At 47.9% G+C, this 14,940-nt stretch overlaps 1 protein-coding gene across 1 annotated transcript in view; it reads right to left on the bottom strand.

Moving 5' to 3' along the window:
* Positions 1–14,371, bottom strand: part of Hs3st2 (heparan sulfate-glucosamine 3-sulfotransferase 2) — a 118,523-nt gene extending 104,152 nt beyond the window's left edge. The window contains exon 1 of the mRNA XM_075972087.1: positions 13,426–14,371. Within this exon, the coding sequence (XP_075828202.1) occupies positions 13,426–13,910 (485 nt within the window). The 5' untranslated portion in view covers positions 13,911–14,371. The remainder of the gene's footprint in view (positions 1–13,425) is intronic.
* Between the last annotated feature and the right edge of the window lie 569 nt (positions 14,372–14,940).

Here is a 14,940-nt window from a genome sequence, read left to right as displayed (position 1 = left end):
TCTCCATCTCCCTCTCCATCTCCCCCCCCTCTCAGCATCATCTGGCACAGACATATCTTAACTGTTGACTGCAGAGGACGTGGGCTCTTGTCTCGATGTTTCACTACTCTCTCTCTCTCCAGTGACGTCTATAGAGCCATTACATAGTAGGGGCTCAATGGACACCTGATGACCTGATGACCAAGCCCCAGACATACAGATTCTGTATTTTCTCACTCTGTCAGAGACCATAAAGTAACCCAAATAAAGGGATGTAAGTTACTGGTGGCCTCAGAACAGACTCATGGTCTCAGCCAGGCCTCACATCTGTGCAATTCACTCAACTAATATTTCTTGAGGGCCTACTGTGTGTCGGGCTCTACTCTGAGCTCTGGGATGTCAGCATAAATGAAACAGGCAAGGTTTCTGCACCTAATGAGCTTTCAAAGTCGAGAGAGAGTGATCAAGATACACTTGACTTGGAGCAAGAAACACGCAGCGAACAAAAGAAAGCAGAGAAGAAAGTTACAAAAGGGTGAGGAAGGGGAGCTGGCCTCTAGCGGGTGGCTAAGGAGGCCTTTGCTTTGTTTCCTTTGGTTTTGAGGATGTGACATACATATCATCTGAGACCTGTGTTACAGAAAGAACCGAATTGAGAGGCAACTGGGAAAGGAAGCATCCCAGTAAAGGCAAAAGCTACTGCAAACTCACTCAAGCTTTGGCCTCAACTGGAAGGCTTCTCACTGGCCTGCCCAGCATGGGGGCCTCTACCCTGTGACCGCACAAGTGCTGGAAGTTTCTGCTGCTTAGGTCTTCCTGACTTGTATTTCCCATTCAGCTCCTGACAATAAGACCCCGCTTTCTGAGGCACGGTATGTGTTTGGCACATAGCAAGCCATCACCAGGTGGATGGCACTGATGTTGTGATTTCACTAGAAGTGAAATTGTGGGGTGGGTATGTTTATACACAACATGCCCAGAAGGACCCCTCTCCATCCGCTGGCAGGACATCACCTCTGGCTGTCTGCTCCTTGGGGGTTCAGATCATACACCATCTCTTCCAGAAAGCCTTCCTATAACTATCCCATCTCCTTTCCGTTCTACTCTTGGTCTCCTGGCACCTCTGTTGCAATTGCTCTCCTACTTGTGTATAAAACTGTCATGGGCATCTCAAAAGCCCGCCAACATGTGAGAAGCCCAGAGGCAGGACCTGAGTTCTGTTCATCCTTGTGTTATTAATACTGAAGTAGATAAAGCCTAAATGATGGTATCAATGGTCAATAATCACAGTTAATATTTGTTGGACTTTTTTGTACAAGAAATGCTTGGAGCAGGGCTAGAGAGATGACTCAGTGGTTAAGAGCCTGCTCTTCCAAAGGTCCTGAGTTCAATTCCCAGCAACCACGTGGTGGCTCAAACCATCTGTAATGAGATCTGGTGCCCTCTTCAGGTCTGCAGGCACTCAGGCAGACAGAATACTGAGAATACTGTATACATAGTAAATAAATAAATCTTTAAAAAAAAAAAGAAAAGAAATGCTTGGAGCACTTTTATTGCCCATTGAATCCCCACTGCTTCCCAATCAGACACTGAGTATGATTGAGCCCCAGTGTGCACTTTGCCAAAACACAGAACACTGTGCCAAAAAGAAACAATGGGTTGGTGGACACACAGCCAGCAAGTGGTGGAGCAGAGATACTAACACACTCCTCCCGACTTCAGGGTCTGAGCTTTTGATTGGCTTTTACCCATGCTCCATGTCTCTGCTTTGGTTTTTGTCAGTTTTTCATGCAGTATAATTGAAACTTATCAAATAAGAAACCCCCAGAATAAGAGAATTTCTGTTAATTGTTCATTCCAATGAATAGCATGATAGTGTTGCAGGATATTTGTTTACACTGGGAGAAGATATGTCCCTGTGATTGGTTTAATAAAGAGCTGGATGGCCAGTAGCTAGGTAAGAGGGAATAAATAGACAGGGCTTCCAGGCAGAGAAAAGAACTAGGAATACATCTAGGCACAAGAGAGATCCTTCAGACACTGAAGAAGTTAGACATAGTACAGAGGAGAGGTAACCAAGTCACGTGGCAGAATGCAGATTAGTAAAAACAGGTAAATTTAAGTTACAAGAGCTAGCTTGGAAAAAGCCTAAGCTAAGGTCAAGCTTTCATAATTAATAATAAGTCTCCTTGTCTTTAATTGTGAGCTGGTGACCCAAAGAAAAGCCCGACTACCCTTGTATCTTCTAAATGGGAAATGAACCATCCTTATATGCATTGTATCCACACTGTATATGCTACCCACCCGTGACTCAGTAACTGCCTTAGTTATCGGACTGGCTATCATAAAGTTGTTATTTCAGTATTTCATGCCTCCCACAGGTCCAGATGTTGAATGCTTGCTTTTCAGATGATGGCACTAATTTGAAGGGGTCCAGAAGCTGTAGGAAGTAAAATTTAGCTGCCAGAAGTAGGTCATTGGGGGCAGTTCCTTAGGGAAAATGTTGGCTTGGACACTTTCTTCTTCTTCTTCTTCTTCTTCTTCTTCTTCTTCTTCTTCTTCTTCTTCTTCTTCTTCTTCTTCTTCCTCTTCCTCTTCCTCTTCCTCTTCCTCTTCCTCTTCCTCTTCCTCTTCCTCTTCCTCTTCCTCTTCCTCTTCTTCTTCTTCTTCTTCTTCTTCTTCTTCTTCTTCTTCTTCTTCTTCTCTTCCTCCTCCTCATCCTCCTCTACCTCCTCCTTCTCTTCCCCTCCTTCTTTTCCTCCTCCTGTTGTCTCCCCCCCTCTCTCCCCCCTCCCCATCTCCTTCCTTTTGCTATGAGGTAAGAAGTCCCTTTGTCTGACCCATGCTCTCATCACTATGATGTTCTTCCCAAGCATATGGGACAAACGACCGCTAAATCTTTGAGCCAAAATACATCCCTCCTCCCTTGAGCTTGTTTCTCAGTGTTTTGTCTTGGTACCTGTGCTAAATAACCCCTATTTACTTAATCATAGCCCCAGGTTGCATGGGTAACAGTGCTGGATATTTGGAGATGCCAAGGAGAAGCTGTGACATGCCTCCTTAAGAGAAAAACCAAGAGTACAATAAGATGCTGAGAGAGAGACAGAGAACCTAACTTACAATAGTGCATTGCTACAAATGTTCTGTTTTCATACTTATTGCTACTCATTTCTCACCTTACCTAATTTATGGATCACATTTTATTATACATGTGGGGGACAAATCACAGTGTATATAGCATCTGTGTTTACACTACCCATAGTTTTAGGCTTCTCCTTGGTGTGTTGGAAAAGCCTTCCAATAAGGTGACCCACAGTAGTTTCTGTGTCCTTCTCATTTTTAGTTTATCCCATGCTCTCTCTGAATCTGGGTCCCCACACTCCACAGTGATCTAGCTTCTCATTCTTTTTTCGAGGCTCCCAGGTCAACCAGGGGCCATAGCTTCCATGTTGATTTATTTGACTCCGGCTTCACAGTAGATTTGGGGCTCTTTGCCCGGCAGTGGGCACTAAGGGCAAGGAAACACTTAGCAGCAAGCCATCTCCCCAGCAATACTGACGACTGTTGCCCCATTAAAGGCAGGATGTGGGAACCTTGCCATTGACACCCTGCAAATGTCTCTGCTAACAATGTGGGCGAAGTCCGAGGGACTGTTTTCTCCAGGGAGTGTTTTCTCACACACCTTCTTCCGCTCTTGGCCCAGGGACAGTAAACAGACAGGGGAAACAGAGCTGACTCCCTGCTCTCCTGAATACAAGCTTCACGCATTAGTTGCTCTCTCTTTGCTGTGTCTAAAATGATCTCATCACAACGTGGGGAGGAAGGGCTTCATTGTGGCTCATAGTTCCGGAGGGTTCAGTGTATGTCGTGGTAGGGGTGTCATGATGGGGTGCACGGTAGCGAGAGACCTGGATCAGCAGCTAGTCATATCGCAGTGGACCTGGAAACAGGTATGGACCCAAACTAGAACTAGGTAACCGCCACCAACTACCCACCACCCACTTCCACTAGCCAACCTCACTTCCTGAAGGTTCCATGGTGCCCAAAGAGCAGCAGCAGCTAGGATTGGGTGTTCAAAGCACAATTCTGGGGACCATTTCAAACTCAAGCTCTAACGCCTCGAGTCATTCGCAACAGAGTGGAAGAGACAGAAGCCTGCGCAGGCTTTTGCGAGGTGCACAGACATAAATGCGCGTGTCTGTGTGGAGATCAGAGATCACCTCCCGCTGCCGTTCTTCAGGAGCCGTCTACCAGATAGTGTGTACTTTCTGAGTTAGGGTCTCTCATTGGGACCTGGGTCTCACAGGGTAAGCTAAGCTACCTGGTCAGTGAGCCCCAGTAGTCCTCCTGCCTCTGCCTCCCCAGTACTGGGATTGTAAAAGTATCCCCGTACCTGTTTTTATTGTTTGTTTGGTTGGTTGGTTGGTTTCCCCCTAATAGTGGGAATAGCAAGGAAGCCTGGTGGCTTGATATATATATGTCTCTTTAAATGCCCACCATACATTTTCTTGAGGGTAACTTGGCTCTTCCAAAGCCTCGATGTGCTTGTGAGCACTGCACGTTGGAACATTTCTCTTAATGCTTGCGTTTGATCTGAGTTTTTATTTTGTTTTTTTCCTTTCTGTCATTAACACATCATGGGAACCTAAAAAGCCCAGAGCCACCGATGCATTCATCCAGTTAGGTTTTCTACATACTCCAGGCGTGTTGCTCAAGATGTTGGTCATGCTCTGCGCGACTCAAAGAACCTGCAAAACACCACTGCACCGTAGAAAGGAAATCTGCCATCATTTCAACCTTGGCTCCATTTCTAGTGCTCACATCAAGGAGGAATTTCTCAGTTTGGTACCAATATTTCCTTAACCTATTAGTGTCTCCTGATATTCCCACTAAAGACAGAGAATTCTGTAGGCTTGGAGCACTCCAGTGTGCTCTCAATAACACTGCTTCCCCCCCACCCCAAGCTGTCTGCTTTGAGATCACCTTCAGAAAGTGATGCTGGCTTTCCATTAGGGTGGTTTATTTAAACAAGTTTGCTTTGTAAATATATTTATTTGAAATGCATTTGCATAAACTGTGTTAGGTTTGCAAACAGATGATGTCATCAGAGGGATGCACAAAATGGCCGCTTGACATTTCTTCTCAAAAGAGGAACGTTGTGCCTAAAAGATGAAGCATTTAGGACTTCCCTCTGTCACTCTGAGCTGCATTACATACATGCATTGAAGTAGTATGCTATTCATTCCAAAATAGGAACTAAAAGAAATGATGAAGCCTCATTCTTTATGAAAGATTATAATTTTCTTTTACTCTAGAGAATTTATTTATGTATACAATAAATATGATTATATCCATTCCTTACTCTCTCCACTAACTCCCTCCATAAACTCCTTAACATGTGATATTATATAATTTTCAAAATTAAGTTTATTTTTTTAGATGATGCATAAAATAGTTCAAAATGTGTGTATAGATGGCGGCAAAACTTTGATCTAGAAAATGTTGCTTCAGGGCCATAGGTTTAAGACTTGGTGCTTCTGGGAGTAGTAGAACCTTTAAGAGAAGGGGCCCTACAGGGCTGAGAGGCCTCTGAGCTTGAACTGACCTGAAACCCTCCTACTGAGAACTGGATTTCATGATACCAGAAGGCATCAAGCAAAGTTCCAAAGGAGAGAAGCAACCAACCATCCTCCCAAGCCATGATGGCAATGAGAACCTACCTCATCAAAAGCCAGCAAACCAAGGATGCAGTATGGATCTCATACCTTGGTGGTAGCCAACAGCCCTCTTGTTAGACTTAAGACCCACTCAACAAGAGGGAGATCATGCCTGCTACTGGAAACCTAGCCAACTACCCAGGGCTACTGAAGTCCTGGGTCTCAGAAAAGAATCTACAACTCCCACAGCACAGTCCCTAACTACATTATAAAGAGTGATCCTTACACCACAGAGAAATGCAGTTTTTATTTCTCATCAAGAAAACCTCTCTTTGCAACAACCCTCCAGAGATCCTTACAGAAACCTTAGCCATCGAAATGCAGAGTTATGGATCCCAGTCACAATGGACACATCTACAAAACGCTCTTTCACCTAAGACTCAGGAAACATTGCAGAAGAGGGGGGGGGGGCAGAAAGATTTCAAGAACATGGAGTTTACTGTGAGAGTGTGTCTCCTAGTGACATCAGGAAGCTACACGCATGAAATCTCACCAACATTGCTGCCTAAACATGACATGAACAAGGACAATAATAGACTTGCTAACACGGAAGGGGTAAAGCCCAGCAAGGCTCAACCCTACACAAAGAACTACAGGCAACTAAAGAATTCTGAAAGCAGGAGAAATAGTCTTCCCAAGGGAAGAGCACACTAATTGGTTATCCAATACCAAATGATGAGTCATGAAAACATATGTACAGCTGGCATTATACAGAATGAGTCGTTCCTATTTATGTATTTAGGAATATATGTGTATGTACATATATGTATGCAGCAACAAATAATGAAAAGGGGGCTATGAATTCAAAAGAGAGCAAGGGGTGTAAATGAGAGTGTTTGGATGGAGAACAGAGAAGGGGGAAATGATGTAATTGTAGTATGATCTCAAAAACTGAAAGAGATAACTGTTTTAAAAAGAAGTTGGGTGTTGTGGAAGGTGTTCAGTCCCTGGCATATGTCCTTGGAGAGAATAAAAGGAATCTAAACCATTTCTCTCTTTCTCCTGTGCTCCCGACCATGAGGTTTGGGCTTCCTCCACCCACTCAGCATTGTAGACTGTCTTTGCACACATCCTAAGAATGGAGCAATCGATGGTGAGCTGGAGCCTCTAAAACTATGAACCACTTTCCTTCTTAAAGTTGCCCGTCTCTGGTATTTTGTTATAATAACGGGAGCCTAACATAAGGGAACTAATTACCACCTGAAAATTCAACACACATATACATTGTGTCACGTGGATGTCAGGTTAAATCTGCATATCTCCTCATTTATCAGTTCTTTATAGTGGAGCATTCAAAATTCTTCTTTTGGGCGGGGATGTGGAATGCGTTTTTGCTATCTTTACTCACTCCTATAAGCAATAGCTTACCAGACAGAGCCTTCTATCCCTACCTGTAACCCACCCCTCACCAGCCAAGCCTCCCTCTGCCACATTCTACTCAGCCTCCGCTAAGTTTAAATGAGATCACTGAAACACAGATGTTAAGGAAATGATAAAAGAGGTGGTGAACCCTAATGACTGAACTCTAGAAAATGCTGGATTCGCTCCCCCAGAATGGGAACTCTGCCATGGATAGGAAGATAGTGGTGGGAAGTCCCTCTAGCCTCCACCTAGAGCCAAAATGGGCGATGTAGGCACCGAGAAAGAACTATTGCTAGCTCCTCTGGCTGGAAGTTTAGGAAGACGCAACCGCTAATGGGTACCTAGGAACCCTACATGATGCCGAAGACCCCATGACCAGGCCAGCACATCTGGCTATGTCTCCTGGGAGAGGGTTCTCAAGCGGAGCCTTCAGTGCCTCACCCAGTCCCATTTTCCCACAGAGAAAGCCCTGGGGAGTGAAGCATTGGACCAACAGCCCAGCTGTGTAGCCTGACAGGCAGCAATTACCTCTGAAATGCTACGTTATTTCCTCTCACTGGTGGCTTTTACCCACCTTGTCAAGCTGCTCGTGGACTACAAAGCACTTCAGCCCATCAGTGCAGCCCATTAGGAGAAGAGAGTGGCAGCAGAGCCAGCCCACAGCAGCCTGGCACCGAGCCTGGCCAATGGTGGGCGTTTGACAAATAAATGGATTAACCCACCTCAGAGTCAGCTCTCGGGGAAATGGTGGGTGCCACAGACTTAGCTTGGCTGCATGACCTTTTAGACCCCTCTGGCCTGACTCACAGCCGAGTATCTGCTTATCTACCTCCCTCTTCCCTGCCCACTGGCTGTGAGCCATCTCATGGAGAGTTGGCCTCCCCTCCAAGTCCTCCAGCAGATCCGGATCAATAGGGAGCTGTGTGCTTCCGCCCCTCCACACCCACCCTGTCACTCAATCATTCAGAAATGATTCATGGAGGGCTAACCAAGAAAAGAACGCTATTCAACACTGCTGCACACTGGATGCCGAGAACATTTAAGAAACACTCAGGAAACAGCGCCTGTTGACATTGACTGTGCACCAGAATGTATAGGGGCTCTTGCGACGTGCCTCCTGGTCTACGTAAGGAAGTGTCTCTTTACAGCTGCCCACGGAGAACATGACAGCGGCACATCTCTGGTGGGCATCTGCCCCACACCTGCCCTAGTTGTAAAATAGGTGCTGTCAGGAAGATGGCATGGGTTACAGCTGAAATTTCAAATAGCTACAACTCCCAACAGAGACCCCTGCTGCTGGCTATTGAGATACCATGTCGGGGATTCTCCATGTAGTCAGCAGTCCTTTGGAAGATGGATGGAGTTCGGGGTGACTGGGGAAGCCACACTTTCAAGGCAGAAGACTGGTGAGCAAGGTGGAAGCAGAGTATTTTGTGGAAGCTGGAACATCCGCCATTCATTGCGAGACATTCTAATCTCAGAAAAGTTAAAACAAAACAAAACAGCTACGCTTACTTTCTCCATTAAGCGATACTTTTCTGTTTTAACAATGTGTATTCGGTGAAAATCTCAGGGCCCATCAGGGTCTTCTTCATTTCACAAGCTCAAGCAAAGGCTTTGGGGACACCCCATTCTCCGTTCCCAGCTCATGTAGTTCCTTGAAGCTCCAGAGAAAAGTAAGACTAACTCTCCCCTCCTCTTTCCTCCTGGAGCAACGATAACTCTGCATTTGGGATAACCCTCAGTGCCGGAGAAGAACTGTACACACACTGGACTAACTAGTATAACTCCAGTGTGCTGCAAGGCTCACAGATGGGGGACTGCCACACGCAAAAGTTTCGTTTAATCAGAATGTGTCACACTCCCCAGGTAGGAAAACTCCTCATAAAGAAAGACACTTGTACAGAAGACCACACATGTGTGGGGAGGGAGGGAGGGAGGTCACAGATCACCTGGACACACAGTGAGAAGAAGTCTGTTTCACGTGTTGATCAGTTTGTTCTAAGATTTCAAAGCCTTCTGTGTTCTCTTCTTCATGCAGAAGGGCCCTGTCTCCTGCCTGTGGGCTTCCTCCTAAGGCTTGCTGAGCCCGAGTTTGGCTTTGCTGTTACATATGAGTCACAGATTTGGATGAGCTTGGTGATGTGGTAGTCTTCATTCTGTGCTTTTCATTCTCTGTCTTAGACCATAGCCCCTGGGGCAAATCCTGTGTCTGTTTGTCTTATACAGTCCCAAGAAGACACCAATGCTGAGCAAGAAAGTAAGCAGAGATATGAGATGGGGTCTACCTTTTATAGCAAGTTCATCTATCAATGTTTGGACACTGGCATAGAGTCAGTTATTATGTATTAAAATGCTCCTGGTGGCATTTTAATGCATTTAGAAAAGACTCCCTTCTTCTCCACATGCCCATCCTGCCAACACATAGGGCTAGCACAATCAAGACACCTGAAACCAAACTCACCTTCCTCTTGAACCCTAAAGACTCCTGGACACAGCACCACTTATATTTCTTCATAAATGACAATTATACCAAATAGGTTTTATCAGAGGCAAACTTTGGTAAAACAAAAGTATCTTATGCGAAATCTTAGGTTGTTGAATGTTTTCATATAAGGTATCATATATGCTTTTTATATGATGTAAAAAACTAGGTCAGACATCATTCTCATTTTTAAAGGTGGGTAAATAGATATGCAAAAATATGAGGTGAAATTTTATCAGTGCAAGGTTAGGAAAGAGATGGTGGGGATAGAGGGGAAAGAAAGAAGCAAGGAAAAGATTGGGGAAAGGGTAGACGGAAAAAAGAAAGAGAGAAAAGGTGGTCCGAGGGAGTGGCTCAGTTGATAAAGTATTTGTAGTGCACATAAGCAGAAAGGTCCTTGGTTCAGGTTCCCAGAACTCACATAAAACCAAAAACCCAGTAGCAAGTGCCTATAATCAATCTCTCTGTTGGGGAGGCATTTCCCTGGAAATCACTGGTCATCCTCCCTAGTGGAATCAGAATCAGTGAGCTCCAGGTTCAGTGAGAGACACTGTTTCAAAAACTTCTAGTTTCCAGGCATACACTCACGTGTGTGCTTTTGGGTACACACTCACACCACACACACATGGAGAAAAGGAAGTCTGAAACTGGTTCTTTAGCAGTGCATTCTTCAGCCCCATTTGGTGGTGCAGCAGGTTCAGCACTAACAGTTGTGTTGGCAAGAGCGCTAATGGCAATAACAGGATATTGGTAGCAAAACAGCAGTAATTGTGGCAACAGTAGTAACACCATTGGCTTGCCTCTCTTTTATACCAAAGATTCTCCCATGGGACTTTCATATGCAATGTTTTAAGGTTCATTCTGAAAACCTGGGATAATTATAATGGCTCCATTCCACAAGAAGGCAGCTGAGACTCAGGGTGATCACCCTTTTCCAAACTGCATAGCATCTAACAAGGTCATCTCTGGCCTTTGACACAATGGATTCTGCCCTGGGACTGTCATCAACCTATTTTAGCTTTTCCTTTTCTTCTGAGCAGCTAGTGGCTTCCACCCTGCACCCTTCCAGATCCATATACTGCATCTGGGAGGAAATTTGAAGAGGGGAACCCAGAACAGACACACAGGTGAAGTTAGAGCCAGAGACTAGATCACAGAAGGGTCTTAGAGGAATTCCCCTGCAGGAGGGCAGGCTCTCTAAAAGTGGCCTGGCTCAGAGGTTCCCAAGGAGGGATTAGGACCCAGCAATAAAGAAGGTGGGGGTTCTAGAGACTTGCTCCTTTTGCTGAAGGTATCTCTCTGGCTATATTAACTCTGCCTTCATGGGGAAGTCTCACCTGTGGCTTGATGGTCGTGATTCTTATTTTCCCATTGTCTATCAGCATTTAGATCTTCTGGCCTAAGAAGTGGTGCTCCAGGGCTTCAAAATGGGACGGGTATCATAGACTCCACTGCAAGCATGCAGCTCCACCCCAGGAAACCCAGGCCACAGCAGTGGGTAAAAGGCCCTTTGAGCAGATATTGTAAGGAATTCCAGGAATCCCTGTAGTTTCTGCAATTACTGCATGTTACTGAAGTGATGGTAAAACAGAGAGAAACAGTGCCCAAGTAGGGGAGTATATTACATTTTGTGGAAACAGCAATACCTATATTAAATCCTTGACCTGGGGTGGGGTTGCATCCCCCCTTCAGAAAAAAAAATCAGAAAACACACAGCCCTTTCCTGAGTGCTGGAACTTCCCAGTCTTCCTGCAAAACTGATGGGTATCATAGTTATGACCAGACATCCAGGCTAACCCTTCCTTTAGAGAAATATCAAGAAGGAAAGAAGAGTGGGGGAGGGGAGAGAGAGAAGTGGAGCTGTCAGTGTGCCTCATGTTAAATAAAACCTACCAAGATTCAGCTGAGAATTTTAGCAGAATCCGAATGTGCTAGGGAGAAAAAAAAAAGGCATGGCTCCCATCTCCAAGGTTCACAGCTAAGCTGGCTTAGAATCACACATGCCAAGGTTAAAAATAAAAGCAGCCATCCCTGAATGACACAGGCTCCAGAAAGGAAGCCTGAGGTATGGCAGTTTGGTGGAGGAGGGAGGATCAGAGAAGGAAACCTGGCCTCAACATAGAGGTGTTTATGGGAGACACATTACCTAAAAGCTAGATGTTCAGAATTTTGCTATTTTGCACTTAAAAAGCACTTCACAGTGGAAAAAGATTTCATAACGATCTTCATATTTCCCGTCGAGGAAACCCTGGCATGCAGTGAGTGTGGCTGACCTCAAGCAGGGCACTAGTGTTCAATCTTCTGCAGTCTATCCCCTGAGGTCTGGTTCAGACAGTGTTTGCACATAACTAGATGAAACACTCATGGGTCACAGTTTAGAAAACATGGTGGACCATCGGCATTGGCATGAAGCCACACCTGACTGTGTGCCAAGAGTCCCTTGATTGACTCTACTACAGACAGTGTGTCTGTCTCTTGGGGACAGCATATGTCCCATCCCTTGCTCCTAACAATCATAGCTGCTGCTGGCCAGGGCTAGCTGAAAAGGGTGACAAGCCATTCCCATGGGTCCCCCTTCTTTGGAAATCCAGAACTCTTTGTTACGATATCATTAAGGTCATCTTTCTAATGAAACCATCCTTTGTCCAGTATGCTCGTGAGTCTAGTGACTAAAAGGTTTCCTTTATGTGAAAATAAAAAAAAAAAAAACAGCCTCAGCAACTGTCAGCCACCATGGTGACTCTCCACAATTCCATTACTATGCAGAACTGTCTAGAATGTCTTCAGGTAAATTCCATGACATCGGAAGTCCAGACATCATCCTCCAGCCCCAAAGGCGCTCTGACTCAGCCCCTCTGTGGACCTATCCTGCACTTCCTCACCACACAGGGTGTGGAAGGCCAATGAGCACTAAAGGACTGGAGAGTGAAGGCCACCACCTCAGTGAAGCCTCATTCAGACACCACCCACTGGGGCGAACTGTAGCCAGCAGAAGTCCAAGGGAAGAGTGGACATTCTAGTCATGTCTGATTATTCCTAGGACTCATTCCATCTAGCCTTCCTTTTAAGTGACTACCTGTCTTCCAAATCCCTCCTGTTGGTTGCTATTTTAAAAGCACCCCCCCCCCCCCAACGCTGTCATTTTTACATCTTTCAAACACTTTGAAAAAGTCTTGGCAGGCAAACAGGGCAAGAACTATTTCCCTGACCCTGATGATGCATGGGGAAAGAGAGGCCGCCAGAGTTTGAGGAACTTGCTCAATCTCCTTGTCAGAGCCACGACGAAAATACAAGGTTCCTTCCTTTCTTCCAAGCTCACTAACCCAGAACTAGAGAGACTAAAGGAGTGAGTCCCAGAAGGGTAGCAAATCTTTGCAACTGAAACTGACATTCTCAAAGGGGCAGACCTTATCCCCTTTCTCACGGCAAGAACTCCGGGCACACTGTCATTTTGTCGGAAGTATGGGACCCTATCCAGGCAGGAACCACCCCAGATCGCCTTTGTCCTGGCTTCCTTTTCACAGCGTCAGGTGCCACAGATCAGGGAAGAACCGCTTAGGGTTAGAGTAGGGCTGTGGTCAGACAACCCTCTGCCTTGAGCAAGCAGCCCCATCCGCCCTAAAACCTGGACAGGGAAACCAACCTTCCAGCCAGCACCCCTGTTTGACTGGAAACGCCCCCTTTCTTACAGGAACCCCAGGGACAGGAAGGGCTGCCTGCCATTTGCACTTCAAAGAACCTCGTGTAGAACTAGTCTCCAGGAAGTTTGGGGTGGATCCTCCCACAGTAATCACCCACATCCCCTTGCCAGCTTAAGAAGGCAAGGGGTGGCTCCAAGGATGGAGCGGAACTAGTAGAGTGGAGCTGTGGTGGCCCCCTTACCTGTACCAGTCCAGCCCTCGGCCGTAGTTCCTGTCGAAGAAGTGGGGCTCGGTGCCCAAGGCCCTCACGTCCGGGTGCACACGGATAAACTCCAGCACCGCCCGGGTTCCCCCTTTCTTGACGCCCACAATGAGGGCTTGGGGCAGCCGTTTGGTGCCCACCTTCGGGGAGCTGGAGTGGTTGGACCCGGAGAGACGCGGTGCTGGAGCAGCGGCAGCCGGCGCGCTGGGAGCGCTGGGCTCACTGGGCGTCGGCCCCGGGGGATCACACGGGCGGGACTTCGCCAGAAGTTTCTGGCCGCTTGCGCTGGGGCTGCGGAGGCAGCGTGGCGCGCCGAGCAGGCGGCTCTGGCCCAGACCGTCGCAGCAGCACAGGAAGCTGTAACACAGGTAAGTGCAGGACAAGGACAACGTGAAGGCGAAGAGCAGCCTGCGCGCTCTCCGCGGCTGAGGTGGCCCCGCGCGGCCCAGGACCCTATAGGCCATAGCTCCATGGGCCCTCGCCGGGGGTCATGGTTTCTGAGGTGGCACCTGCGGCGGAGCTGCTGTGTGGCCCTGCGGTCGCCTAGAGGGCTCGCGTGGCGCTGTCCCAGCCGTGCAGGTCAGGCATAGTGGACGCCGTCTCCTCCGAGGGTTGCTGACCTGGGCGAGCACCGTGCCCGGGAGTCCCGGGAACGGTGACTCCTCGGGGACCGGGTGGCTGCATTGCCAGCATCTCCCGGTGCTAGGCGATGGGGGCTCCGGGTAGCGGGGCGGCTCCCGGCACTCTTCAGCTCTCACGCGGGTCGGGTTCGGAGCGCGCCCAGCGCCCGAAGCCCCATTCCGGATGCTCGGAGCGCCTTTCAGGGGACGCTCGGTGGCCGCGCGGCTGTGCCGGCGGGAGGATGCGTGGACCGGACGGTGGCGCTGGCGCCGGCCGCAATCAGGCTCCTCGGGAAATGCCGAGTGGAGCGCGCTGCCGGCTCTATTTAAGGAGTCGCCTGACGTCAGCCGCGCGGGTCCCCCGAGCCCGCGCCGCGCCCGGGGACCTGGCCCGCCCCTTGCACCCCCACTCTCTTATTCCACTCAGGTACAACATTGCCCCTGGCCCTCCCCATGCAGACTGCTCCCTAAAGAGTCTTGACCAGCTTGGAGCGGTGAGGGGAGGGTGACCAGGTACATTGTGTACTCCTGTGGGAGTCTGGACACCCCCACCACTCTGGCCTCTTGACACCTGAGTAGAGATTACACCAACACCCACCCAAGACACAGACTTGGGTGCTGATGCAAACACCCAACCCTGATACTCGGTTCCACTACACTCACCCACACGTGCACGATGCACGCACAGGAGGAGCAAGCTCACCCTAATCCGGACACACCCCAACACCCCACAGAGGGTGGTGAAGAATACCCCTAACACTAGCCTAGGAACACAACAAGGACACACCCCATCCCCAGTCATCTCCCTGGACCAATACACACAGCCTGGAATTTGACTTCACGCAGTATGCGTACACGCCTGGGACCCGGGCGC

Source organism: Microtus pennsylvanicus, chromosome 5 (assembly GCF_037038515.1).
Source record: "Microtus pennsylvanicus isolate mMicPen1 chromosome 5, mMicPen1.hap1, whole genome shotgun sequence".
In the NCBI taxonomy this organism is placed as follows: Eukaryota; Metazoa; Chordata; class Mammalia; order Rodentia; family Cricetidae; genus Microtus; species Microtus pennsylvanicus.
Note: the sequence above shows the minus strand (reverse complement) of the source record. Positions and strands in the feature narration are given on the sequence as shown.